The 26059-nt window shown below is 39.4% G+C and overlaps 1 protein-coding gene across 6 annotated transcripts; it reads left to right on the forward strand.

The window, feature by feature from the left end:
* The first annotated feature begins 615 nt into the window (after window positions 1-615).
* Window positions 616-24689, forward strand: GMFB (glia maturation factor beta). 6 transcript variants are annotated; one of them, XM_033851133.2, is made up of 7 exons: window positions 616-760; window positions 5120-5216; window positions 6603-6652; window positions 7559-7608; window positions 8094-8179; window positions 9217-9290; window positions 10192-10842. In XM_033851133.2, the coding sequence occupies exons 1-7, from the start codon at window positions 758-760 to the stop codon at window positions 10357-10359; spliced, it is 528 nt and encodes a 175-aa protein (XP_033707024.1). In that variant the 5' UTR covers window positions 616-757; the 3' UTR covers window positions 10360-10842. The 6 variants fall into 6 exon arrangements, with proteins under 6 accessions (XP_033707024.1, XP_033707027.1, XP_033707026.1 ...); XM_033851136.2 differs by lacking the exon at window positions 10192-10842 and adding an exon at window positions 15313-24689 and having other exon boundaries at window positions 617-760; XM_033851135.2 differs by lacking the exon at window positions 10192-10842 and adding an exon at window positions 10862-14611 and having other exon boundaries at window positions 617-760.
* The last annotated feature ends 1370 nt before the right edge of the window (window positions 24690-26059 follow it).

Consider the following 26059-nt stretch of genomic DNA (forward strand, 5'->3'; position numbering starts at 1 on the left):
ACTCTTTCGGTATGAATTGAGCATCTACTATGGATGGGGCATCATGCTAGCAGCTGGGGATAAGCTGTAAACACCGTGAGATCTTGCCTCAGGCAGCTTCTTTCATTGAAGGCACCTGTATGCATTCTGAGTTCGAACCTTACTTCTTCTAAACTACTTTCCCCACCACATTCAAAAGTAAACTTGCTCCAGTAAGTCGGCACCTCCTACAGAAACTTCTTAACGTGCGATTAGACAACGGCTCTAGATGAGAGCACTCATCTAGACATCAATCATCATTCAATCATACTTCAATAAATAAACACCATTGAGAAAAGAAATGTATTAATCAAGTCCCAGAAGCTGGTGGGAGTCTGGGGTAGTGTTCCGGAAAGGGTGAGAGGGAAGCCAGGGTTAACGCACACATTTACCACTGAAATCGTTGACTTAATCATGTCACCAGGAAATTGATCTCAGAGGAAAGTTAAAAGGAAGCAAAAACTGGCTTGAGTTTTAAGAGTGTATTTTGGCACGGTTGTCCACTCCCAATCAGACAGGGCATCCTCCCTTACGGTGGCTGAAGAGCAAGCGGGCGCTCGCGTTTCGGCTAATTTTGAGCCGCGCAGCCCGCCGTCCACCGTCACGTGCCGGCCTGCCGCTGCCGCGTAGCTTGGTGGGGGCGGCTTTGCCTGGCGCCGGGCAGGAAGGGAGGCGGCTGTCGTGCCATTCTTAAAGGGACCCGAGGGAAGGCGAAAGGCTGCTGACGGCCGGAAGGAAAATGGTGAGTTGCTGCCGGGGAGGGTGGGGGCCGGCCGGAGGGCTGGGCCAGCCCGCCGGGCTTTCCTGTTTGCCAGAACCGGTCTCGGCGGGCAGCGCCCGGGGTGGGTCGGCGCCGCTTCCGGCCCGGCTGCTGGTGGGTACCCCCAGTCTGAGTCTTGGCCTCCGCCCGCGGACGCTGCCGCCTCGCCTAAGGGCAGCATCCTCCTGCCGGGCCCGGGGTCGAATCGTCCAGCGGGCTTGGCGACTAGGGTGCGACCAGCGCGGATGGGTGATTCTCACCGGGTCCTTCTGGATGGAAGGTTTTAGCTGCTGCTGCGCTGAAGGGTCGGAGGGGCCGTGGGTCTGGCCCAGGCGAGGGCTCCCCCAAACGCCGGCTTTTCTCCCAAGGCCGGGCCAGGCCCAAAGGGCCGGCGGACGCCGAGCACTTTCGGCCTGGCCGCCTTTGCGGGGAAGGGCTCGAATTCTTACTCCATTCTCCCGGCCTCACCTTAGTTTCTTTTTCCTCCTTCCCTTGGCCTGCCTCTAAGGATTTCTCTTTATCCATGCTTTCTTCGAGTTATGGCAGTTGGAAATCTTTTGACCCAGTGCTTTGACCCTTGGCCTTAAAGTAACTGTCAAAATCTTAGTTTTGCGCGGTCTGGGGGTTTTGGCTTCCGTCTCGTATGGGTTAGACCCCGCGCTCAAAAATAAAGTGTAGAATTAAATTAGTTACCCAACGAGGATCTCCTGCATCTTCCCCATCGGGTTTTAAAATATGCTTCTCGTGTCTTTAATTACAAGCAAAACACAAAACTCCCACTGTTCTATTCTCTGACCTCCCACTCATTGCTCAACCCACTTCCATCGAATAGATCTTGTCTTGGTCACTAAATCCAAGGGACTCACTCTTCAATTCTCACGTTTCCTGACCTTTCAGCTGCATTCTGGGTGTTGATCACGCTCCCCTCTTTGAAGCATTTTCTTCCCTCATGCTTCCCCCTTGGCTTCTAGGATACAGAACTGGTTTTTCTCCTACGTCGTCTCCTGTTGGTCTGTCTGTGTCCCATGCATTTCTCCTATCCTGTAGATCACAAGTAGGAGTCCTAGGCTCCATCCTAATGCTTCATTTAACATTTTGTATTTTTTTCTCCTTCGTTTCTTACCTGCACTCATAGCTTCAATTACCACTTACCTATATGTAGATGATTTGTGAATTTGTAGTGCAGACCTTGCTTCTGAGATCCAGCACAGATATTTATATCCCACTATTTAGTTAACATCCCCTGGGAAGCTTTTCCCCTCTTGAGTGCCTCAAAGCCCCCTCAGTTTGTCCAAAATAGAACTCATCTCCTTCCCCTCAAACCTGGTGTTCCTCAGTGTTCCTTAACTTAGTGAAAGGTAGCACTGTTTAAGTCTTACACAAGCCAAAAAGCTTAGGAGTCACCTTTTTTACCGATCCACCCCTCCCAGTATTGTCTGTCACCAGCTCCTTTGTGGTGGTTAAGTGTGGGCTAAAGTCAGGCTGTCTGGCTTGAGTCCTGGCTCCCCTAGTTGCATAACTTTGGGGAATATACTTCACCTCTCTAAATCTTATTAATAAGTTTATTGCAAATTGGGTATACTATAATACCCATCTAATGGGATTGTTTTGAGGATGAAGAGAGATCCATGTAAATTACATAGCACAGTGTTTTCTCATAGCCTTTAATACACGTTAACAATTATTAACAGAATTCACCTGCTTCTCTTTATCCTCATCAGTCTGTCTAGGCTACTTTTCGTCTCTCACCTGGACTAGGCTTGTCAGTTAACTAGTCTTGGTCTATTCATCCAGGTGCACTGCCTGTTTCCTGCATGCAATCTGATCACTTTCCCTGTCACCACCTACTTAAAACACCTTAGAGGCTTCCCTTTGCTCATAGGATAGAGACCAAAATACTTAGTATAACCCACTGGGCCCTATGTGGTCCAGCCCCTGCCAGCCTCCTCTTGTACGTGTTACAGCTCGTTCTCTGTGCTTGAGTCACACTGGCCTTTCGTTATCTTAGATGTGCTGTGCTCACTTTAATCAAAGGGCCTTTACATAGGCAGTTTTGGTCCTTTAGATGCCTTTTTCAGGCAAGTCTCCTGTAACCATGCTGTTGTCCACTAGTCATAAGTTCTCATAACATCAAGTTTCTCTCCTTTCCAGCTCTTATCCTAGGTACAAACAAATGTATATTTTTTTACCTGATGATTTTTATGTACGTCTGTTTTCTAATAGACTTTATAAGCTCCTTGAGGGGCCCATAGTTTTAATCTATTTATCTTATATCATTGTATCCCTAGCACTTAGCACGTGCTAACACTCATTAAATGTTCATTGTGTGGATTATCCAATAGATGACCACTTGAGTTCAACTCTCCACTTTGTATGTTAATATTTACCATACAGTGTTGTTTTCAGGGTGTTATACTGATTTTTAAATGCTTCTGTTGACTGGAAGCATTAGAGTTGGCTGAGCCGTGGTCCTTTTTCTTGTAGGAAGGAATTCTTGGCCTTATTAAGGTATTGGGAGGGGTGAAAATGAAAAAAAAAGCAATATAGATTAAATCACAGCATGTTTTTCGCTTGGTTTACTATTCTTAGAGTGTCAGGATTGCACAGGCAGCTCTGGGTATCAGAACTGTAAGATAAGACTCATGACAAATTGCTCTTTGCCTACAAAAATGTAAAGTATTTATTAGTTTCTACTAAAGGGTTCTATCTTTGGTTGATGAAAGATTGGAAATTCTAGTTTTCTGATTTATATCTCTTTCTTGAAAGATAGGAAAAAATAGACTAGGCTTGAATACTGCATTCAGGAAGCTCCATATGACTTAGCATTTCTTTCTCTAAAGAGAAGTAAAAGGATGGACATACATGACTCCTACAGGAACCTAATTTATTGGATAATATGTATTGGTGGGATGTACTTTCTAATTGTATAAATAGCACATCCTATGGTATATCATAACTTATATGTTACCAGTGTTATGAATTTAAAGGACAACTTAAAATTGATAGCTATTTACTGTTGTAACATATGCTCTTATTTACCCAACACAGGATGAAAAAGCAGGCTTTTCTTAAATTTTCCTTTTAACTTAAAATTTGAAGCCTTAATTCTTTCAGATTGTAATGAGACATGTATTTTGGCATTGGTCTCAAAACACTTATAATTTTCTGAAGAAGTGGGTGGTGGGGGGAGACCCATATATGAAGAGACCAAAGAATGTGGACCTTGTTTGGAACCTGACTCAATCAAACTCACTGTTAAAAAAGAAAAAAAAAAAAATTAAAACAATAGGGAAATTTGAACTTTGAACTCTACTTGAATAATTCACTGGAATTATTATTAGTTTTTTTTTAGGTGAGATAATGTTATTGTCATTATGTTTTTAATGGCACATACTGTCATTTTATTAATACATATTAAAATATTTATAGTTAAAATGACTTTGGGCCTTTCCTATATGATGGTCCATGGGGGCAGTATTGAGGTTTTTGGATGAAATAAGATTAGCTATGTGTTGATTATGGTTGAAGCTGAGTGTTAAGTGCATAGGATTTCACTATACTATTCTCTACTTTTGTATGTGTTCAAAGTTTACACATTAAAGAAAAAGATTTCCATCCACATGCTTGCAATCAATAGTGCATTTGTACCACTAAAAGAAGAGTGCTTTTGATAATGTCCTTGCCAGATTTCTGGAGAAGAGTTTCTAATATTTATTCATAATTTATAAAAGGTTCTTTGAGTGTTTATATTTGTTTCATCTGGTTTTGCTTTCATAATTCTTAATAGCTCCTTTTTTTTGATCCGTGTAGTCATTTAATTAAGATATAAAATGTAATCGGTCTTTACTCCTATGGTTTATTTTTCATAACTTTTGCTTCTTTTTATTTTTTCATAGTTGTGAGACTCAAAAATGAACTAAGGCCTTATTAACTCTAAGTGTAATAAGATGATTTTCCTGTTCTTGCTGCATAGTGCAAAAATATTATACTTTCTAACAGCAATGATCCTTGACTTTTCCCTTATTCTTCCCTTCCTCTACAGTTCTGATGAAATTGCACATTATTATGTGTCTAGTTCTTTGAGATATTTAGTAGCCAAAGAGAAAGTATACCCTACATATAAGATGAACAAATGTGTATAATTTAATAACGTAGATACAAAGCTTGGTAGATTTAAAAGCTCTTTAAGTGTTCATGTGTTTCACATTAATACTTCCACATAATTATGACATTTGTAGGTGTCAGTATACCTTCATAAAGGTATTAGGTTTTATAACTTTAACATGTACATGTGTATATTGAAGTCATGGCATTTGATAACATGATTTTTGTCTTTTCTAGAGTGAGTCTTTGGTAGTTTGTGATGTTGCTGAAGATTTAGTGGAAAAGCTGAGAAAGTTTCGTTTTCGCAAAGAGACGAACAATGCTGCCATTATAAGTAAGCTAAAAACGATTGTCTCCGTTACATGGTCTTAGTTTGGAGTTTGGCTTTATCCTATAGCTACATCGAATAACCTGAACCTTTAGAAAGTTACCTCCTCCAGTTTTAATTCCCCCTCCCACCAGCCCCCATCTGTTAGGTCACTTTAAAAAGTAGCAGCTACTGTAACAGAACAGAGGCAGAGTGTCCTGCCTCCGCCCTCAGCTGCCTACACAGCTCTGGAGAAGATGATCATCTTCTTGGTCACTTGGTCATTTGTAGTGACCCATCCAACTCCATCCTTTAACTTCTCAGGGGACTAAAAATAGCCTGGCCATTAATCCTCAGACAGACATCTTTGCCTACACCTAAAGTGGTACAGTTCAGCATTATGTTCAAAGTGATTTGAGGTCTTAATTCAATTGTAGACTTGAACTCTAGTTTCATGGAGAGTACTTTTAAGTGTCACTGACTTTTGACAGTAGAAAGAATGATTTGTATATTGCCTCTTCCACTGTGAACTGTATGTGATGTTATGCAGATTTCTTTTATATTCTTAGGTAATATTTAATATGTGGGTAGTGATTTAGAAAGATAAAGGAAGAATGAGGGGGTGAGAATGTAAAACTCTATATACTGTTAACAGATGCATCTGGCAGATGTGAATTAATGAGGTGGTGACAGCTTGTTGAATTATGGTTCTTTTACAAACAAATACTACAACGCAGGCATACAGTTCTTTAAAGTGACAATGTGCGTCAGTGCCACTTTGCCACAAAGAGTAAAGCTATTTGAGATCATATTGTGTCTCACAGGATTTACTATGAAATTAGTGCAAAATAAAAAATTAGATAACTTTTCAGAGTAACGGAAAAGAATATAGGCATAGATTATCTAAACGTATTTCAGTTTGGCTTTGGGCTCTGTTGCATGTATTTTAATAGAGATATCACTACTATTTGGTAATTCACTTTCTCAGAATACTCATACTGCACCATGAAATCCTGACTCTGGAGAAGCTGGGAATCTGGCGGTTGTTCTGTCCTGACCCTTGGTCCACGTTTTGCTTGCAATTCTAACCATGTGCAATAAACCAGTCTCAGTCACAATGACCTTTTCAGACCTTTTCTTATCATCTAGGAAGTGCATTTGAGTTACGAAGTTCTTCATATACACAGTAAATGTAAGGAGTTGACATAAAGTTCTAAATTAGCAAATTAGGTGCTGGGAATTCTGGGTAAAAGCTTTTAAATGCTGACTGCTTGTAGAGTCAAGCTTGTGTTTTATGCTTGTGTTTCTTCCTGTTTTAATTTTGGATGCCAAAAAAAGGGCTAGGACTCTGCGGGTTGGGTAGATCAAGTCACATCAGAATCACAGTTTACTCATACTATATTTTTATTTTAGTGAAAATTGATAAGGATAAACGCCTGGTGGTGCTGGATGAAGAGCTTGAGGTTTGTTGGATCAGCTAAATATAGTTTTATCATTAAGCAATTGTTATTGCCCAAAAGATGCTATATTAGTTACAGTTACTTCTAAAGCGAGTTCTAAACCTTTAGACATGATTATTATGCATGAAAAGCATGTGCTAATTATTGTGTAGTGCATTGTCTTGGTAATATAATCACCTTCCATAAAAGATTAATGAAATCCTGGGTAATAAGTAGTAGAAGTTAGGGCTATATGTCTGGTAAAAACTGAATCAACTTTTTTTTTTGTTGTACGCGGGCCTCTCACTGCTGCGGCCTCTCCCGTCACGGAGCACAGGCTCCGGACGCACAGGCTCAGTGGCCATGGCTCACGGGCCCAGCCGCTCCGCGGCATGTGGGATCCTCCCGGACCGGGGCACGAACCCATGTCCCCTGCATCGGCAGGTGGACTCCCAACCACTGCGCCACCAGGGAAGCCCCAAAACTGAATCAGCTTTATAACTTGCTTCTAAATTGGTTGGCCAGTAATTAAAAAGTAAAGCCCTTTAACCTAAGTATTTAGTTTGTCAAGTAACTAATTTAGAGTGAAAAGAAATTAACTTTTTCCCCTAAATCAGATATTGTTGTTGCTCTGAGGAGTTGACTTATCTCACTCAGTATTTCCTGACAATTGGAACATGAGCATAGACTACTCTGCCTCTCAGCCCCATGTTTAGTTAATACACAGAGCTAAACTGAGTGGGCTGGAGTAGGCTTTCATTGCACTGAGGTTTTAATAACCTCAGCTTATGTACAATTTAGTAAAATAAAATTTTATGTTGTGGTATAAGGTTATGAATTTATACCTATTAGTAGAATAGGTGCTTGGTATATCTCTTAAGAATTTATGGGTAAGAAAATGTTTAAAAGTTGTTTTCTTTATGGTTCCAGGGCATTTCACCAGATGAACTTAAAGATGAACTACCTGAACGACAACCTCGATATCCTTTTCTTAGTGCTTTAGAAAGATTTGTTTTTTTAGGTGGTCACCATTTTATTTATGAAGTTCATTTGTTCAACTTTTAAAAGACATATTTTACAAAATTTTCTTCTACACCATGATCATGACCAAATTATTCGATAAAATGTATGCTCATATTGGAAAAGAACCAAAAAATTAATATTTTTTAAAAGTTCCTTTTATTATTACATGTTTATAATAAAAATTGAGAAAGAGAAAAAATCCATATTAAATCTATACTTTTAATAAATTTATTTGTGAGAGAGTATAAGATGTTATAACTTTTGGCGGGGGGCCCATTTATAATTTTGTGGAAAGATAATGAATAATGAAGGTGTGGCCTAAATGGATAGGATAGAAATTTGCCACCCACTAGCTCCCCTGGTGCGTGTTTTCTTTCAGAACTTTGTTGATAAGTACTTGTCTCAAACAGAGCAGCAATTTTAGTTTCCTTAACTTGAGAAAAACCTTCATTGTATATAGTTATAAGTATCAACATGATGATGGAAGAGTTTCATACCCTCTGTGCTTTATTTTCTCCAGTCCTGTTGGTAAGTGAATTTCTTTAAATAGTGCATATTTGGTTCTGATCAAATTAAACCATTTTTATACTAGACAAATTTTATGCTCGTTTTAAGGAGGAAAAGTGTTGAATAACCTAAATTGCAGTATGTGCGCACGCCCATACACACATGAATGCATCCCTAAAAGGAAGTTACTATAAAGCATCATCTCTTAGAACTTGCTTTTCTTAGGATAGATTCCTAGAAGTGTAGTTAGGTCAAATTGTACAGATGTTTTAAGGAATTGATTTTAAGGAAAATGTAATGACATTTTAAAATATCAAAAGTACATTTTCTTCTGTATTTTAATTTTATTTATAAGTATGTGAACTATGTGTATGATTATGATATATATTTGGTGTTTATTTTTAAAATAGTAGTTACCAGTGATATGCCTATAATCTTGAAAATAGTCCCAGAGTAGCTTACATTGGATATTAAAATGGCTTATTGGTATTTAAAGTATCCATTATCACCAGAACTCCCACTGCCACCACCATTCAAGCCCACAATAAAGTTTCTGCTCACTGAACTCCTCCCTGAACTTTATTATTTGTATCATTTATGTAGCACTTAAAATATACTGCAGTCTGTTTTTTAATTAATACGTAAACAGACCGTAACCTTTTTTCAGAGTCAGTCTCCTGACACTACTGACCCAACAGCATCCCCAAACCTATATGTATTAGGCCTTTGTAAAATTCATCTTGATATTTACCGTCAAAACTAAGTGCTGAAAAGTTTTAAAGTATTTGCAAGGCTCTAAAAGTCAAGATCTTTAGAGATCTAGCCTCATTTATTTTTGCTGACCTAAAGCCTTGTTCATTAGTAATATAGCTGTTTCTCTTTGTGCAGGCAGTATGCAGTGTAAGACTCAAAATACAGCCTTTACACATTCAGACAGAAGTTTCTGTAAACTTGATAGCATAGGAAATCCTAAATGTGTCATTTTTATAAAGTAAATAATGAAAACTCATCACTTTCAAAATTTAAGTCTCATTTCTACTCTGATCTGTCTCTTCCAGGATGTAAACCTGAACAACAGATGATGTATGCTGGGAGTAAGAATAAGCTAGTCCAAACAGCTGAACTCACCAAGGTGGCATTTATATTTGACTAACTTGTTGAGACAATTTTTTCCCTTTGTAAATAGAGCAATACCCAAGTAATCTGAAGAGTTAAGTATTTCTTTATGTAGGTGAAAGTTATTTAGAACAGAGCAGTAAACTAGAGCTTTTTATTAGTTGGAAATAGAATGATAGAAGTCTTTAACCAAAAGTGTGTTTTTGGGGTGAAAATTATAAGTTGATTACAAGAACTCATATTCAAAATATAGGCAGCTTTAGAAAACTACTCAATCTATTGAGAATTTTTCATCTTCCATAATGTAATTTCTAGTAGATAAATGCAGCATTTGAAGCTTCTCTGGGCCCTTTACCATAGACTAAATGAACCAGATTCTGTGCAGGAATTCCATGCTATGCAGTTAACTGTATTGTTTCCAAATCTAAAATTAAAATTTTAAGAATACGTATTAGCTTTATTAAGTTAGAACATTCTGTTTCATATGAGACACCTGCTTCAAGATTTAACATGTTCCCATTGTTTTATGGCATTTTTGAAGGTTAAAGGTAAGAGTGGTACTTGCTTTCAAACTTTATTTAACTTCCATGCATTAGTTTGAGTTGAAAAAGTATATACATTTAACATTTTGAAATAGAATTTTACATCACTGGAATGGTATTAAATAATATTTCCTTTCAGTTTTTATTTTAAGGAGAGCAGGGTTTTCCCCTTGGGTGCTTAATTATCAACCCAGGTGATGTTTTTAAGTGCCCTCTGCTTTTTCCCTTTAGCCCACATGATTGTCATTGATACCACCAACTTATAGACACTACGTATCCTCATTTGTACCACGGGAATATGCTGGAGTTGCTCTAAGGGGATTGGGTGGTTAGGAAGGAGCTCTGTTAACAGGCTCATGTCTGCTCTAATCCTAGGCCTGCCCTAAAGTGCTGGAATTAAGGCATTACAATTTACAAGTTACTTTTACAAATAATCTGATTGAATCCTCACCACAGCTCTGTAAGTTGATGGTGAAACTCCTGTTCTTATCTGGGAAAACTGAGGTTCAGAGGATGAATGACTTGCCTAGGGTTGTATATTAGTACATTTCAGAGCTAGGATTCAAACTTTCATCTGGCCTCAAATGCCATCCTTTCTGCTCTATTACATTGTCTTACACAAATTGTCTTTTTATAGCCGTTATACTTTCTGGGCCTGTGTGTGTTCAGATTCTGGCTAGAGATTTGTGGCTGTGGACCACTAATCTATCCTTATAAAAAGAGCTGTATTCCCTCCACCTGTGAAGGATCAGCACCTGCTCTTCCAGTTCCTAACTGGATTGATTTTAAGTGTGTATACTTGGCTCTCTCTTTTAGTGGATAATATTTACAGAACTACTCTTTTAGAACATTTGTAGATTTGTGCTTTTAAGAGTTTTGATTTTATGCTGTCTTGATTGCTAAACTTTGGTAACTGAGGCCCTAGCATTTAAAGAAATGTAAAGGTATATCTAATTTACACAGATTAAGTCATGACCAACATGAAAGGAAGGAGAATTTGGTATTTAATACTCAAATATACAAAATATTTGATTTTTTTCTTAAGGTATTTGAAATAAGAAATACCGAAGACCTAACTGAAGAATGGTTACGTGAGAAACTTGGATTTTTCCACTAATGTGAACTTCTGTGTTTCTAAAGTATTTATGTATTAACCTGACCATACTGGAACCAGACATAAATACTTATTTATGCCTAAAAATGCACTGTTATTTACAGTCTGTTACCTGCAGTAAAGAAAAATTCTTCATTTGTTCAAAGTTTGAACAAAGGGGAAATCATCTTCATAGTAATGAAACTTTGTAAAGTGTTTCCTTATATTTGTAATTGTTAGGTGGACTACTTCTCTCCAGGGACTTTTTGCACTCTTGTGACTAATTTCTACAACTTATGGTTCAGAATTTGTTACTATTTACAGACACCATTGGAAAGTGGGTATTAGATTGTGATAGACAACAGTTGCCTCCTTTTGACAAATACTGGATATTAGCAGTTTATATATGAAAATAGCATATTATCACTTGTGAAATCTTTGAAATCAATTTGGGATAAAAGACTTGAGTGACCCAATTTTGAGCCATGAATAATAACTTACTATAGTATAATCTGCATTACAAGCATTTTTTTCATCAATTCCATGCCTTCTTAATTTTCTGTATCCTTTTAATCAAGTCCAGAAACTTTTCATCAATTGCTTGTTCTTAAGGTCTGGAAGTTAGATTTTATAATAAAGTTATGACTATTAGGTTCTCTTCTTATGGAAAATAGCATTTTAGTCTTAGAAATTGATGGATTGTAACTAATTAAGGGCCTCATTCCTGGTTGTGTCATTTCTAGATAGTTTTGAATCTACGTTAATAACACTTTATTTATAAAGCACCTCTTAATGTCGTCCTGTGAATGCTCGTTATTTTACATGTGTTAATACTGTGCCTTTGTTAGCTTTACATTTAGTTTAAGACTTCTACACTCTGCCAGTATTCCAGATTTGGTGAAATTAATACTTTTGTGAAGGGTCCAAGTAAAACAATTTTCTAATATGTGTATCTGGAATTTGTAATAAAATCAACTTGATATTTTAAAAATTCCAACTATCTACTTGCATTGGTGAATATATGGCAGTTGAGAGTTATAATTTGGGGCATATTTGTGATTAGTTTTGTGCCATAGGAAAAAAAATGGTTATCTTAAAACCTTGGCCATAGTTAATAACATTAACACATCAATAGAAATCTCATCTTACATCCTAAATGTCAGAAGATACTCTAAACTGGACACCTGTCTTGTTAGATGATGGCATCCTTGGCATCATTAAAGCAAGGATTCTGATATATAGTGTACTTTAAAAACATATGAGTAACTGTTATCTTGACATTATCTTGACATTATTTATCTTGACATTAATTTGACAAAAGGTCTTGAGACTCTAAAGACCCAGATTTGGTGAGTGAATTCTTTTATTAAGAATATCTTAATCATTTCAAAACTAGCAAAGGCTTTTTTTTTAATGTTGGCGTATCTGCCATTCATATGTGCTTTGCATTTTTTTAAGCTTTCTGTGCCAACTTTAATAAAGAGGTGAAGATAGTTGGAATTTTCACAATATTGAATCTTCTATTCCAACACTGTTTGGCTTCACTAATCTAAAAAACAGGAAGCAATAGGAAGTTAGTTGGAGATGAGGAAGTGCTAGAGGGGGTATTTGTTTTGGTTAATGAATGGGAAGGGTTCTTTATTCCAATTTCCTGAGAGAGAGAACTTCACCCAGGATGTTTAAGAATTCTTTAAACAGCTATTTTGATATTGGAGAATAATGCTTATAATTCTGCAGAAATGCAAATGTAATCCAGGTGACTGGACACTTCTTCTAATGTTTTTGAATGAAGGAAATGAGATTTTGTTTCATCAGGTTCGCAGCAATAAGAGAATCTAGGGCTGCAAGAATGTATTTTTTAGTGAGGTTCCTTATTTTGTCTTGCATGTTTTAGGTGTTTTTTTTTTAAATTTAATTGGAAGGTCCTCCATAATGTCAGATAATATTGACCTCCATACACAGAACTCTTAGCTCCCCTGTTCTCTAACAGGGACAAAGAGCTGTGATAAACCATGCTTTTTTGAGCTTGTCTGACTCCTTATCGATAACATGTATTTTTGCAAGACAATAGATGAGGTTAGGGGATCAGTAGAACATTTTTTTCACTTCCTTGGTCCTATAGGGAGAGTTATAGATTCCTTGTCCTAGAGTGTTCTCTGTTTTTTATATATATTTCCCTTTCATCTAACCAAATTTTGCATTGTTCTTTTTGAGTATATTTCCTATTCAATCTCTTTTTCTGCCTTCTCCCTAATAGTAACTCCAGATTTTGTAATTCCAGTTTTTACATTCCATTTCTGGTACAGCCATTCCCATTCAGCCTTCAAACTTCATCTTTCCTTTTTGGCAGCAGCTTTTTTCCTGGGAACCTCCTTCATGGTCTTCTAAGTCACCATTAGTTTTGAAATTGTTGGCCTTGTATAAGTTCTGCATAGCATCTAATGTTGTCAAAATAGAACTGACTCGTAATCACAGCATGTTTTTTAGTATGATTTTTGTGGCAACATAAATGACATATGAAGAAAACTGTTCTCAGGTGACTATGCTGAAATTCCAAAATGTCAAAGAGTTTTGAATAGTATTCACTTTGTTCTGGTATTGAAGCAATTATGTTAGGAAAAAAGTTGTTTGGCTGTTTTTGTTTAATTGACTTCTAAAATAAATGTTCAAATTGTCTATTTCTAAAAAGTTTACTAAATGCCTAGTGCAGTTAAACATACTCTTGTTTAAGAGGGTGTTGCTGAATTTTTGTATTGTCATTACTAAATGATCTTTGTAGCAAAATGTCAGCACTTTTCTCTCCCTTTTTGTCTCCTATTTTCAGGAGTCGAACGTAGCCATAAACTGTATCCTGGTCTGACACTTTAAAAATTTTCCAGTTAAAGGAGTTTATTGCCAAATTAAATTTGGCTGTCTTTGTTCCCCACTCATATAGATAGTAAGGAAGGGGTTCTTAAAAATATGTCTGGACTACCTTAAAACACGAGCAATGTCATTAATCCATAATGTGGACTAGTGATGAAAAGATATTTTCATAAGAGTTTAAATGCTGACATTTGGTGGAAGGTAGAGAGTAACTCCTAATCTATCAATTCAAATATTCTTAGTATGGTTGCTTTCCCTGTTTGTTCAATAGACTGATAATACTGGAATCTACAGAATTTGAGCCTTTACAACTTATGTGAAGAAGTGTCTCAAACATTTCTGGACGAATCTTATTTTGTATTTCTGGAACAATGTAACTCTTTTAGGCCACTTAACATCAGTGCTCCCAAGTTGAATATTCTTGAGAAATTTGTTTCTTATTATGCCATTTGACATTTCAAATCAGTGATCATCTCCCTATGATATTTAAAACAACTACATTAAGGTTGTGATAGAAACTGTGTTTTCTTGCTTTTTGGAGTATAGTTCATACACGTGTAATTACTTGAATATTGTTTGAGATCACTAACATGCCAGGGTAGTTCCCACTGATTTAGGTGGTCCAATGTAATCTCATTCAGGAGGCTTGAAACATTAATGGTTTAGTCTTGTGAATTTTAACAGTTTCCTGTCATCGTTTAACAAAATCAACAGCTGGCACAACTTCTGAAGCTGTGGTTTCAGTCTGTGCGAGTTCATATTGCATGTTTATTTTGGACAGTCTTCTGTTAAGCATGGTGCTTGTACTGGTTTAAATAAAATGTTAACATGAAAGGACTTATAGCTTTTCATTGTTTACTTGCCTCCTTTCCCTTTTGTTGTTATTTACTATTACCTGCCTGGCTCACTTGTGGCATCTGTGTGAACCACACAGATTCAGTTGTTTACTTTATCTGGAAAAACCGAGAGGCAAAATAAGTGGATCAGTTGGCAAAAGTAGGAACGGGGGAGGGAAAATATAACGAGATTATAAAAATTTCTAAAACTTGGTCTGATACTAAAATGGTTTGTTTGTAGGGGCAGAGGGCATTATTTCAAATGATGAACACTTGCTTTCAAAGGGAAGACTAAGTTAGAGGGTCTGTGTATTTTGTAAGAAATCAAATTAAATTGAAGCATCTTTTATTGAATATAGTTTATCACCATTTATTAAACGTCCGTTAAAGACCCATTCTGCCTATATCACAGACTGTTGTCCGTGGTTTGTGTGTCGTGGGTATCTATTGAATGAATACAAGTCAACAGTACTTAACATAGTATTTAGACTTTACCATATACTTCTTGTGATTGACTATGTAGTGGTCACAGTTGGTTTACCGTTGTGAAAGGAGCTGTTTTTGCCTTCCTATATTCAAGAATCTCACAAGGAGAATTGGCCAGAGGAAACATCTTTCTTATTTCTCAAATTTAGCCACTTAGCTACTCAGACGGCCAGCTCCTAAATTTTTTCACCTTCATTGTCTTTTTGTCCTTTTCAGTTTTCAGCATCAAAAAGCATTCCTGGGCTTCCCTGGTGGCGCAGTGGTTGAGAGTCCGCCTGCCGATGCAGGGGACACGGGTTCGTGCCCCGGTCCGGGAGGATCCCACATGCCACGGAGCGGCTGGGCCCGTGAGTCATGGCCGCTGAGCCTGCGCGTCAGGAGCCTGTGCTCTGCAGCGGGAGAGGCCACAGCGGTGAGAGGCCCGCGTACCGCAAAAAAAAAAAAGTATTTCTAATCACTTACCCTCACAGTGAGGGCCCACTCTCATTTGCATGAGGGCGCACCCTGAGTAGATGCTCTCTCCTTGTGCGGTATATTTTTAGCTATGTTGGGAAGCCAGTTAGAGGAAAGATCTTATTGCTGAGCATCAGGGAGTTCTCTCATCCTTTGCTTGAGATCTGCGCCTAGGCTACATGAAAAGCTCCCTGCTGAGATAACCCTCTCATCCAATTACAGGAAAGAAAAAGCGGAATGTCTAGGTTGCATCCAAAAGCCACCTTGTGCTGCCCCGACAAAGCAGGGGGAAGGCCGTGTGTGTGTGTGTGTGTGTGTGTGTGTGTGTGTGTGTGTGTGTGTGTGTGTGTCAGCGAGTGGGGGTAGGAGTGGGGATGGGGACGTGGGGGGGGCGGTGGATTCTAGACACTGTTACCTACACAATTAAGTATAGATTCTGTTACCCTGGAATTAAGTCCTGCAGTATTGTGACCTATTCCTTACCTGTAATGGATGGCGGATCCCAATACACCACAGACCTTTGTTAGGTAGAAATACCCCTGCCACTGCTCCTTGCTGAAGGGGCAAGCCTTTAGGCAGCCATGGTTTGTCCCACATGGCTGTACTCCTGTCTGCAGCTCCCTCCCCATCGTCAGTACACACAGGATCTCTCCCAAGGGCCACCAGCCTCTAAGATGTTGCCTAACTGGTACCAAACACTGAGCTGGGCCAATTGCTTTCCTGGTGTCAGTCTTGTTACTTTATAAAGAGGTACAATTCAATTATAGTTCAATTCCTGATATTGGGACGATGATCTCATTCTCTTGAATGAGGCCATTAGCAGTGGGAGCTGAACTTGGAAGAACGCTGTTAGATGGAGAAGAGGCCAAGTGCAACCTACAGAGCAGAGGGAAAGAAGATGCCAGCTGGGGAGGTATAGAATGAAGCAGGTGTGCAGTGAGCAGCTGAATCATGTTATAGATGGAGTCCTGAATTGAAGGGCCACCCTCCTGGCTTCTAGGTTCCTAGGGCCACTCTTCAGAGTCCCCCTCGTTCTGAGGCCTGGTTGGTTGGTCAGCTTTTTCTGGGTTCCTCTGCGTGTCTATCCTTACTAGAAACCCTCCATTACTTAAGTCAATATGGACATGTCTGTTCAGTTGCATAAAGTACCTAACCCCAGTGCTACCTCTGGTTTCGTCTGCCCCTATTCCCTACATTTACACCATCTCCAGCCCAACTTTTATACAAACATGCCCTGGCCCTGTCCCCCACCAACAGAAACACCTCTTCCCCATGCTGCTGCTGCCTGCCAAAACCAGTGATCTTCAAAAAGCATCTCAAATGCCATTTAAACCATGAAGTCTGCTGTTTGTTGGACTAAATATAGCATCTTCTTAAAACACACACACACACACACACAAACTTTACGGCCAGGAGCCCATTGCCCAGGTGCACCCTCAGGACAAAACAACCAACCCCGCCGACCCCCCGCAGTCCCCATGGGGCCAGTTCCTTCCAGCCCTGTGGCTGTCTCCATCCCTTGAGACCTGGTAACTGGCTTTGACTGAAACAATCTCTGCTCGATGGCAGTATGGCTCCATAAATGCCAACTAAGTGCCTAACCCTAAGCAAAAGGTAGAAAAGGTCTACCACTCAGAGAAATCCTGTGACATTTTTGGTTACCTCTTCTCTTGTCTCTGGAGGAATTCTCTGGCTCCATAGCTTTTCTGGTCGCTCTTAAGAATTATGGAATTATGCTCAGTTTTTCAGGTAGTACAAATTCCAGTCTAGCCTAATGTCAGAACTTCAACATCTTACTTTCTTTAAAGCTCCCTCCCTCCCTCCCATCTCCCCTTCCTCTACTCTGCCTCCTTCAAGCTTGTTCCAGGCTGGGAAACCCACCGTGTGACGTGGGGTGTGGCCTGTCCCGCATTATTGCCCTGCTTCGCTCCTCCATTCACTAGGTGTTTTTGGGCCCTTGGAGACTGGAGGAAATGGGCAACATAAGGGAGAAGGAAAAGACTTATTAACCTGGTACAGATGTAACCTGGAGTTGGTGCCCTCTGGCGTGGTCAGTGTCAAATACCACCTTTTTTCCCCCATGGAATGATTTCATGGGTTTCTTGCCAATTCCCCCAGTGGGGGCTTTGGCTGCAAGACCCTTGACTTGGGTCATGCCCCCTATGGCTGGTGACTTTACAACCATCCCTCCCAGCTCTTGGCTTCTAGCAGTCAACTCTGGTACCCTCCCTTTGTTTCTCCAGTCTGGCATTTTGAGCAGGGCCTGCAAGAAACACGTGTCTTTGCCTTGCTGTCGTCAGGGACTGTACAACTCTCTCATTCTGCCATCAGGGTCAGCTCTCAGATCTAGCCCTGCGTACCTCTCTGATCTCATTTTGTCCTATTCTAGCCCACTACACCTGAGCCAAACTGCCTTATTTTTGTTCCTCCAACAGTAAGCTCAGTCTTTCTCACTAGCTGTAGCTTCTTCCTGGGAAGATTGCCCGCTCTCCCCTCTGCACACCCCTCATCCCTTCCCCTGCAATATTCCTGTGGCTGGCTCCTGTATTCTGAACTGAGCTTAAATGGTGCCGCTCAGAGGCTTTCCTATCATCCTTCCTAAGGTGGCAACACATTGATACTCACGTCCCATCTGTTCTCATTCTCTGCATAGCACTTAACCACCATCTGATATTTTTCTAATTTATGTAACTGGTCTGATGAAGGATTCTCAAACGGAATATTATAACAAATTTTGGGTTGTTTTTTAAAAAACTGTTACCTCTGTTCCTTGTCCAACCTCTCTTTTTCCCTCTGGTTAGAAAGCTTCCTTAATGATATATTTCCATAACATGTCAGTCGCTTATTTGTTAAAAGTGCCTTTTCTGTTACTAAGATTCCGTTCTGTTCCTTTTAAAAATTCCGTCTCAGATTTGATTCAGACCTTTTCTCCCCATCAGCACAGGCTAAACTTGTGGCTGGCGGTGGTGGGGAGCACCCGTCCTCAGTCGCCTTGCACTGCCTTTCTCACTTATCCCCCTGGCTTGGGGATGGGGAAGAAGGAGACAGAAAAGGTGTTAGCTAATGCACCTGCCTGGGGCAAGCTGCCTCTGTTCTGGGGGTTTCTTTCTTTGAGCATCCATCCCGTGCTGCTGGTGAGCAGGTTGCTTACTTCTGGTTGTCATTGCTTCTTTATTTAACACCAACTGGCTGTGGTTCCAAGAGTGGGACAAGTATTCAAACAATGATTCTTTCCTAGGGGTCATCTTTTGGATTTTAGATGTCTTTTGGGGGTTTCTTCATGATTACTCTTTCTACAAATTTTGTTTTACTGGATTAATAAGTATCATTTCCCCCCATTTTCTTAGTTTTTAATGTATTCATTGCTATTTTTTGCCCAAATACCCCAAGAGATTAATAAAATGCCTAGAGCAATTCTTCCCAATACTTCAGCATATAGGAAAAGCTGTCAGTTCCCTTCTTCTCCTTGGAGCCCTACTTCCCCGCCTCCCATCTTCCCTCTAGATCTGCACACACACTGGATGCTCTGTAGGTATGAGGCCAGATGTCATCCTGAAGTTTCCCCCTCTTGCTTCTTAGCTGGAGCCTCTTGGTTGGATCCCATGTATTCCCTGTCTTGTTAACTCATGACGTTGAGGCTCATGGCACATGGAGGAGAGCTTTTGTGTTTCTGAAAATGTTTTTCCTCCATACTCACAGTTAGTTTGTGGTTTGGCTGGTGTGCCAGATAGTTTTGGTTTGCTTCTCCAGACCCACTCTCTGCCCTTCTCCACCCTGGTCTGTGCCCTCAAGGAGGCTGATGTTTAGAAACTATATCAACTGGCTCCTTTGCCTTCTGATTTCTTTTTGATTTCAGCCAATCTCTAAGAAGGATAGGGGGTGAGGATAGGGTATTTATTCCCTCCATCACTCCATTAGGGCTTCCTCCACAGGCTATGGCCCTCCACTGAAAGTCATTCCTGCACTCAAGGTAGTTCTCTCTACATGATCTGCTTTTTCTGAATCCTGGTAACCACCACCTCCTCTTCATCCTTGGGCCTGGTGATGGGAACAGCAAAGCTTTGAGGACTCCAGCATCCCTTCCCACTCTTTAGTATTAGCCCTTTTTTAAAACCTCCTCAAATTATTTGAATTTAGAGTGGCATGTCTTTTCTGGGTATTAAATTCTAAGATGGATCAATTTGCCTCAGAATTTTAAGGTCATTGCTCCTCCACCTTCTACCTTCAGTGTGCTGTTAAGAAGTCTGATGGGGCTTCCCTGGTGGCGCAGTGGTTGAGAGTCCGCCTGCCGATGCAGGGGACACGGGCTCGTACCCCGGTACGGGAAGATCCCACATGCCGCGGAGCGGCTGGGCCCGTGAGCGATGGCTGCTGAGCCTTCGCGTCCGGAGCCTGTGCTCTGCAACGGGAGGGGCCACAACAGAGACAGGCCCGCGTACCGCAAAAAGAAGTCTGATGCCCGTTGGACTCCAATTCTTTCATAAATTACATTCTTCTCCTCTCAGGAAGCTTTTGGGGTCTTCTTATTTCTGGTGTTGTGAAATGTCTCTGTGATGAAACTCGGTACGGATCTGGTTTCATTCATTGTGCTAGATATCTGATGGACCATTTGAATCTGGGGATTCATATTCTTCAGTTTGAGGAAAATTATTTCCCATTATTTATTTGGTACAAATTAGGTACAGGCTTAATTTATATGATACATACACAATCATAGTTGTCAGCAATATTTGTATTTGTGTACATACTGATATTTTCTCTTTAAACATGTTTTCTATTCTAGAGAAGAATCTCCAAACAAAATCTCACCATGACTTAATTTCAGTACTAGCTCTTCATGTAGTTTGTAGATATGAGCTTTTATTTTATTTATTTATTTTTTGGGTGCGTTGGGTCTTCTCTGGGTGCATGGGCTTTCTCTAGTTGCGGTGTGCAGGGGCTACTCTTCGTTGTGATGCACGGGCTTCTCATTGTGGTGGCTTCTCTTGTTGTGGAGCATGGGTTTTAGGCGTGTGGGCTTCAGTAGTTGTGGCATGTGGGCTCAGTAGTTGTGGCGCACGGGCTTAGTTGCTCCATGGCATGTGGGATCTTCCCAGACCAGGGATCAAACCCACGTTCCCTGCATTGGCAGGCAGATTCTTAACCACTGCGCCACCAGGGAAGTACCTAGATATGAGCTTTTAAATTGTGAATGTTCTGTTCTGTGTGGCATGTTTTACTTATACAGATGTAATAGGAGGTGTTGATTAATAGGAGGTTGTTGTCCTTGCTCTATGATCAACTAAACTAGAGCTATAAGACTACAAATGCCAATGAGTTAACTTCTATCTGGAGATTTTCTAAAAGGTGGCAAGGCTATTCTAATGCTTTCTTTCTCCCTTGAATTGCCCTTATCATCTCATCTAAGCCCAGGAACCAAGGATTGGTGGCTCTTCTCCAGTTTCATCTGCATTATCTCTTAACATGCAAGTACCTTTCTTTTTCTGAGATCTCCAAAGTTTGCCATTGTTCCCAGGCTGCCTGGAAGTGATATCCTTGACCACCTGTAAACCTGGAACCCTGTAAGTCTAGAACAAACTCCAGATCAGTTCCCAGTGAGGAATATGAAGTGGATTCCATAGTCCCATTAAAAGATAAACAGAGGCACGTTAAAATTGACAAGAGTTTATTTGAGCAAACAGTGATTCAAATCAGGCAGCACCAAACTGGAAGTGATTAGGAGCTTTCTAAGGGAAAGGCTTTTATAGAATAGAGGCTGAAGCAAAGCAAGGAAATTATTTGACTGGTTATACATACTTAAGCAATTGCCTTATTTGGAAGAGCCTAGCTAACTGTTTGAGACTGGTTGTTCTAGCCAGACCAACTAGGCAAGAAAAAGAAATAAAATGCATCCAAATTGGAAAGGAAGAAGTAAAACTGTCTCTGTTTGCAGATGATATGAACTTAAACATAGAAAACCCCAAAGACTCTACAAAAAAACTGTTAGAACTAATGAAGGAATTCAGTAAAATTGCAGGATACAAAACCAAGATACAAAATTCAGTTGTATTTCAATTCACTAAAAACAAACTATCTAAAAAAAAGAAAACAACCCCATTTACAGTAGCATCAAAAACAATAGAATACTTAGGAATAAATTTAACCAAGGGGGTAAAAGATCTGTCCACTGAAAACTATTAAGACATTGATGAAAGAAATTGAAGAAGACACAAGTAAATGGAAACATATCCCATGTTCATGGATCAGAAGAATTAATATTGTTAAAATGTCCATACTACCCAAAGACATCTATGGATTTAATGCAATCTCTATCAAAATTCCAACAGTATTTTTCATAGAAATAGAAATAAAAACAATCCTAAAACTCATATAGAGCTACAAAAGACTCCAAATAGCCAAAGCAATCCTGAGAAAGAAGAACAAAGTTGGTGGCATCACATTCCTTATTTCAAACTTTATCACTAAGCCATAGTATTCAAAATAGTATCGTACCAGCGTAAAAACAGACACATAGACCAATGGAACAGAATCAAGAGCCCAGAAATAAACCCATGCATATACAGTCAACTAATATTTGACAAGGGAGCCAAAAATACTCAGTGAGGACAGGATAGTTTCTTCAATAAATTGTGTTGGGAAAACTGGATATTCACATGCAAAAGAATGAAATTGGACCCCTATCTTACACCACTCACAAAATTAACTCAAAATGGATTAAAGACTTAAATGTAAGACCTGAAACTATAAAACTCCTAGAAGAAAACATAGAGAAAAAGCTCCTTGACATTGGCTCTTGGCAACAATTTTTTGGATATGACACCAAAAGTGGAAGCAACAAAAGCAAAAATAAGAGGAACTACATCAAGCTAAAAGCTTCTGCACAGCAAAAGAAACAATCAGCAAAATGAAATGGCAACCTACAGAATCGGAGAAAATATTTGCAAACCATCTATCTGAGAAGGGATTAATAACCAATATATATATTAATAACCAATATAAGGAACTCATACAACTCAGTAGCAAAAAACCTCAAACAATTCTATTAAAAATTGGGCAAAGGACTTGAAAGACATTTCTCCCAAGAAGACACGCAAATGGCCAATAGGTACAAGAAAATATGCTCAACATTACTAATCACCTGGGAAATGTAGATCAAAACCACAATGAGATATGACCTTGTACCTGTTAGAATGGCTATCATCAAAAAGACAGAGATAACAAGCATTGTCAAGGAAGTGGGAAAAAGGGAACCCTTGTGTAGTGGTGGTGGAAATGTAAATAGGTATAGCTACTATGGAAAACAGTATGGAGGTTCCTCAAAAAATTAAAAGTAGAACTACTGTAAGATTCAGCAATCCTACTTCTGTGTATTTATCCAAAGGGAATGAAACTACTTTCCTAAAGAGATACCTACATCCCCCTGTTCATTGCACCATTATTTATAATAGCCAAGACATGGAAACCACCAAAGTGTCCATTGATGGATGAAAGGATAAAGAAAATGTCACACACACACAAACACATACACAGAGTAATATTATTCAGCCATAAAAAAGAAGGAAATTCTATCTTTTGCAACAATAGGAATGGCCCTTGAGGGCATTATGCTAAGTGAAGCAAGTCAGACAGAGAAAGACAAATACTGTATGATCTCACTTATGTGTGGAATCTAAAACAGATGAATTCATAGAAATAGAGAGTAGAAAGGTAGTTGCCAAGGGCTGGGGGTGGGGTGGTGGTGGAGCGAACTGGGAGATGCTGATCAAACGATACCAGCTACAAGCTATAAGATGACTAAGTTCTGGGGATCTAATGTACAGCACGGTGACTGTAATTAACAGTACTGTATTATGTACTTGACTGTATTGATATATTGTTGTACTGTTAAGAGAGTAAATCTTAAATGTTATCACCACACCAAAAGAATGGTAATTATGTGAGGTGATAAAGGTGTTAACTAACCTTACTGTGCTAATCACTTTGCAATATATGTGTATCAAATCATCATGTTGTACACCTTAAACTTACATATAAGTCAATAATATCTCAATAAAGCTGGAAAAAGCATTTTAATATATATTAGTTTCCTTTCAATCATTTCCCATGTATTTAAAAACGATAATTGTATATGGTATGTATCCAATTTCATGAGTAATGTAATTATACATTCTCCATTTAAAAAGGAACTATTTATAAACATAATTAGATAATTTTATAATATTTTTCTTAGTGCATATGTCACGGTTTACATAACAATTCTTTTATTATTGGGTATTTTGGTGGTTTCCAATACTATTGCTAGAGATATTTTTGTGCAAAAGGCTTTTCCATGTTTTGGACGATTTTCAAGAGGGTTATTATACGGAGAAGCTATGGACAAGGGAGGCTTGCCGATACCAAATACTTCCATTTATTTAAAGTACTACCTAATTTGATTTACCAAAATGGTAATCTTTATTTTTAAATTGGCTTTTTCTTTGATTACTAGAGAGAGTTTATTTTCTCATATGTTTGTTAATCAACTACAACTGTAAACTGTGTGACCCTACCCTTTGTCCATTTATCAGCTGGGGGTTTAGAGTTCATTTTTAGAGAGATTTCAGTGTACTTATTCATCCTTTGTCTTTTTTTTTTAAACAGAGTATTTCAGTTTTCTTCTTTACTTTGGTGTATTTTTATATATTGAAAATTTTATTTATTTTGTAATTGACTGTTGATTGGGTGGGTTTGTGTGTGTGTGTGTGTGTGTGTGTGTGTGTGTGTGTGTGTGTGTGTGTGTAAGATGTAACAGACTGGTTTTAGTTTAAAAAGTATACCCACGCCCGGAGATCTGACAATGCTATGCGTTCCTTTATTTTAAATGGCTAACCTTGAATTTACCTAATTATATGGTATCAAGAGAGAATTTAAATTATTAATGTACCTCGACAAAGGTTTTAACATCATGAAAAATATTTTTTCCGATAATTTGGGATGCCTTCTTTAAAAAGCATTCAATTATTATGTGGAATTGTGTTTCTTTCTGGAATAATTATTCTAAGATATTGATATATTTGTTGATTTTTGTGCCTCAATCATACTTATAATTATTACTGCTTTGTAAAATGTTTTCAAATCTCATAAAGCTAATTTCTTTTCATTTTTCTTTGTTTTCAAATATTTATTTGGTATTTTCAAGTATTAAGGTGAATTTTAAAATAACGTTCGAAATCTCATTTTGATTACAATCGTGGTAACATAAATTAATTTGGGAGAAAATGACATCTTTTTAAACTTCAATCAAGGAAAATCTTTCCGTTAGCTCTTTTATTTTTCTCAGTGAAGTGGTATCAAATTTTTTTTTCCATACTGGTGGCACACATTCCTTGTTGAAGCTGCTGGGTATTCCTTTTAATCCATCTCTAGTCATGGGATTAATCGTGAGACTCCTCCCAACTGCTCCCAGTCAGAAGTACCTGACCCAGGGATGGTTGAAGAGGTGAGTGTCATTGAGACTGGAATATGGCCCAGGAACTGGAAGCACCTAGCTTGACCTGCAAGACTGAATTTTCTGGTTTTCATGTCAAATGCAGAAGTTTGTTGATCTTCTTCCATTAGGGTAACAAAGCACCTCTCTGCCTGTTGCTGCAGTTGAACTGCCTGACCATGGACTCTATTAGCCTTTTCTCAATCTCACCACTTTGGCTTTTGCTCAAAACCAGTTAGACTTCCCTTTACTCATGGGTCATCTTAGTCCTTCCTGCCTCATAGCCACTCACATTATGAATTCAGATTCAGTTCCTATTACAACCTTTTTGGCCTGGGGGTGGTAGCGGCTCCTGGCTATTTCGGGCTGCAGTGTACTGCAAGCCCCCTTGTTAGTTTCCTTCAGCCCTGCCCACAGCACTGCAAACAGCCCAGTGCACTGCAATGTGGTGCGTGTCCAGGCTGGCACCTGCCCCAGCCTGGCCTGGCCAGGATGCGCCCAGCTTCTAAAGGACAGTCCTTATATCCTTGGATGTGAGAGGTGGAATCTCATTTCTGTTCTACTCACCTGGGGCTCTCTCTGAGAAACAAATGGAGCTGGTCCAATAGAACTGGAGGAAAATGAGTTCTTTTAAAGTTGTAAACCTGGGACTTCCTTGGTGGCGCAGTGGTTAAGAATCGCCTGCCAAGGGCTTCCCTGGTGGCGCAGTGGTTGAGAGTCCGCCTGCCGATGCAGGGGACATGGGTTCGTGCCCCAGTCCGGGAAGATCCCACATGCTGCGGAGCAGCTAGGCCCGTGAGCCATTGCCGCTGAGCCTGCGCATCCGGAGTCTGTGCTCCGCAATGGGAGAGGCCACGACAGTGAGAGGACCGCGTACCGCAAAAAAGAAAGAGAAAAAGAGAAAAAAGAAATAAGTAGAATCGCCTGCCAATGCAGGAGACACAGGGTCGAGCCATGGTCCGGTAAGATCCCACATGCCTAAGAGCAGCTAAGCCCGTGCGCCACAACTACTGAGCCTGCGAGCCACAACTACTAAAGCCCGCA

The sequence above is a fragment of the Tursiops truncatus genome, chromosome 2 (genome assembly GCF_011762595.2).
Source record: "Tursiops truncatus isolate mTurTru1 chromosome 2, mTurTru1.mat.Y, whole genome shotgun sequence".
NCBI lineage: Eukaryota > Metazoa > Chordata > Mammalia > Artiodactyla > Delphinidae > Tursiops > Tursiops truncatus.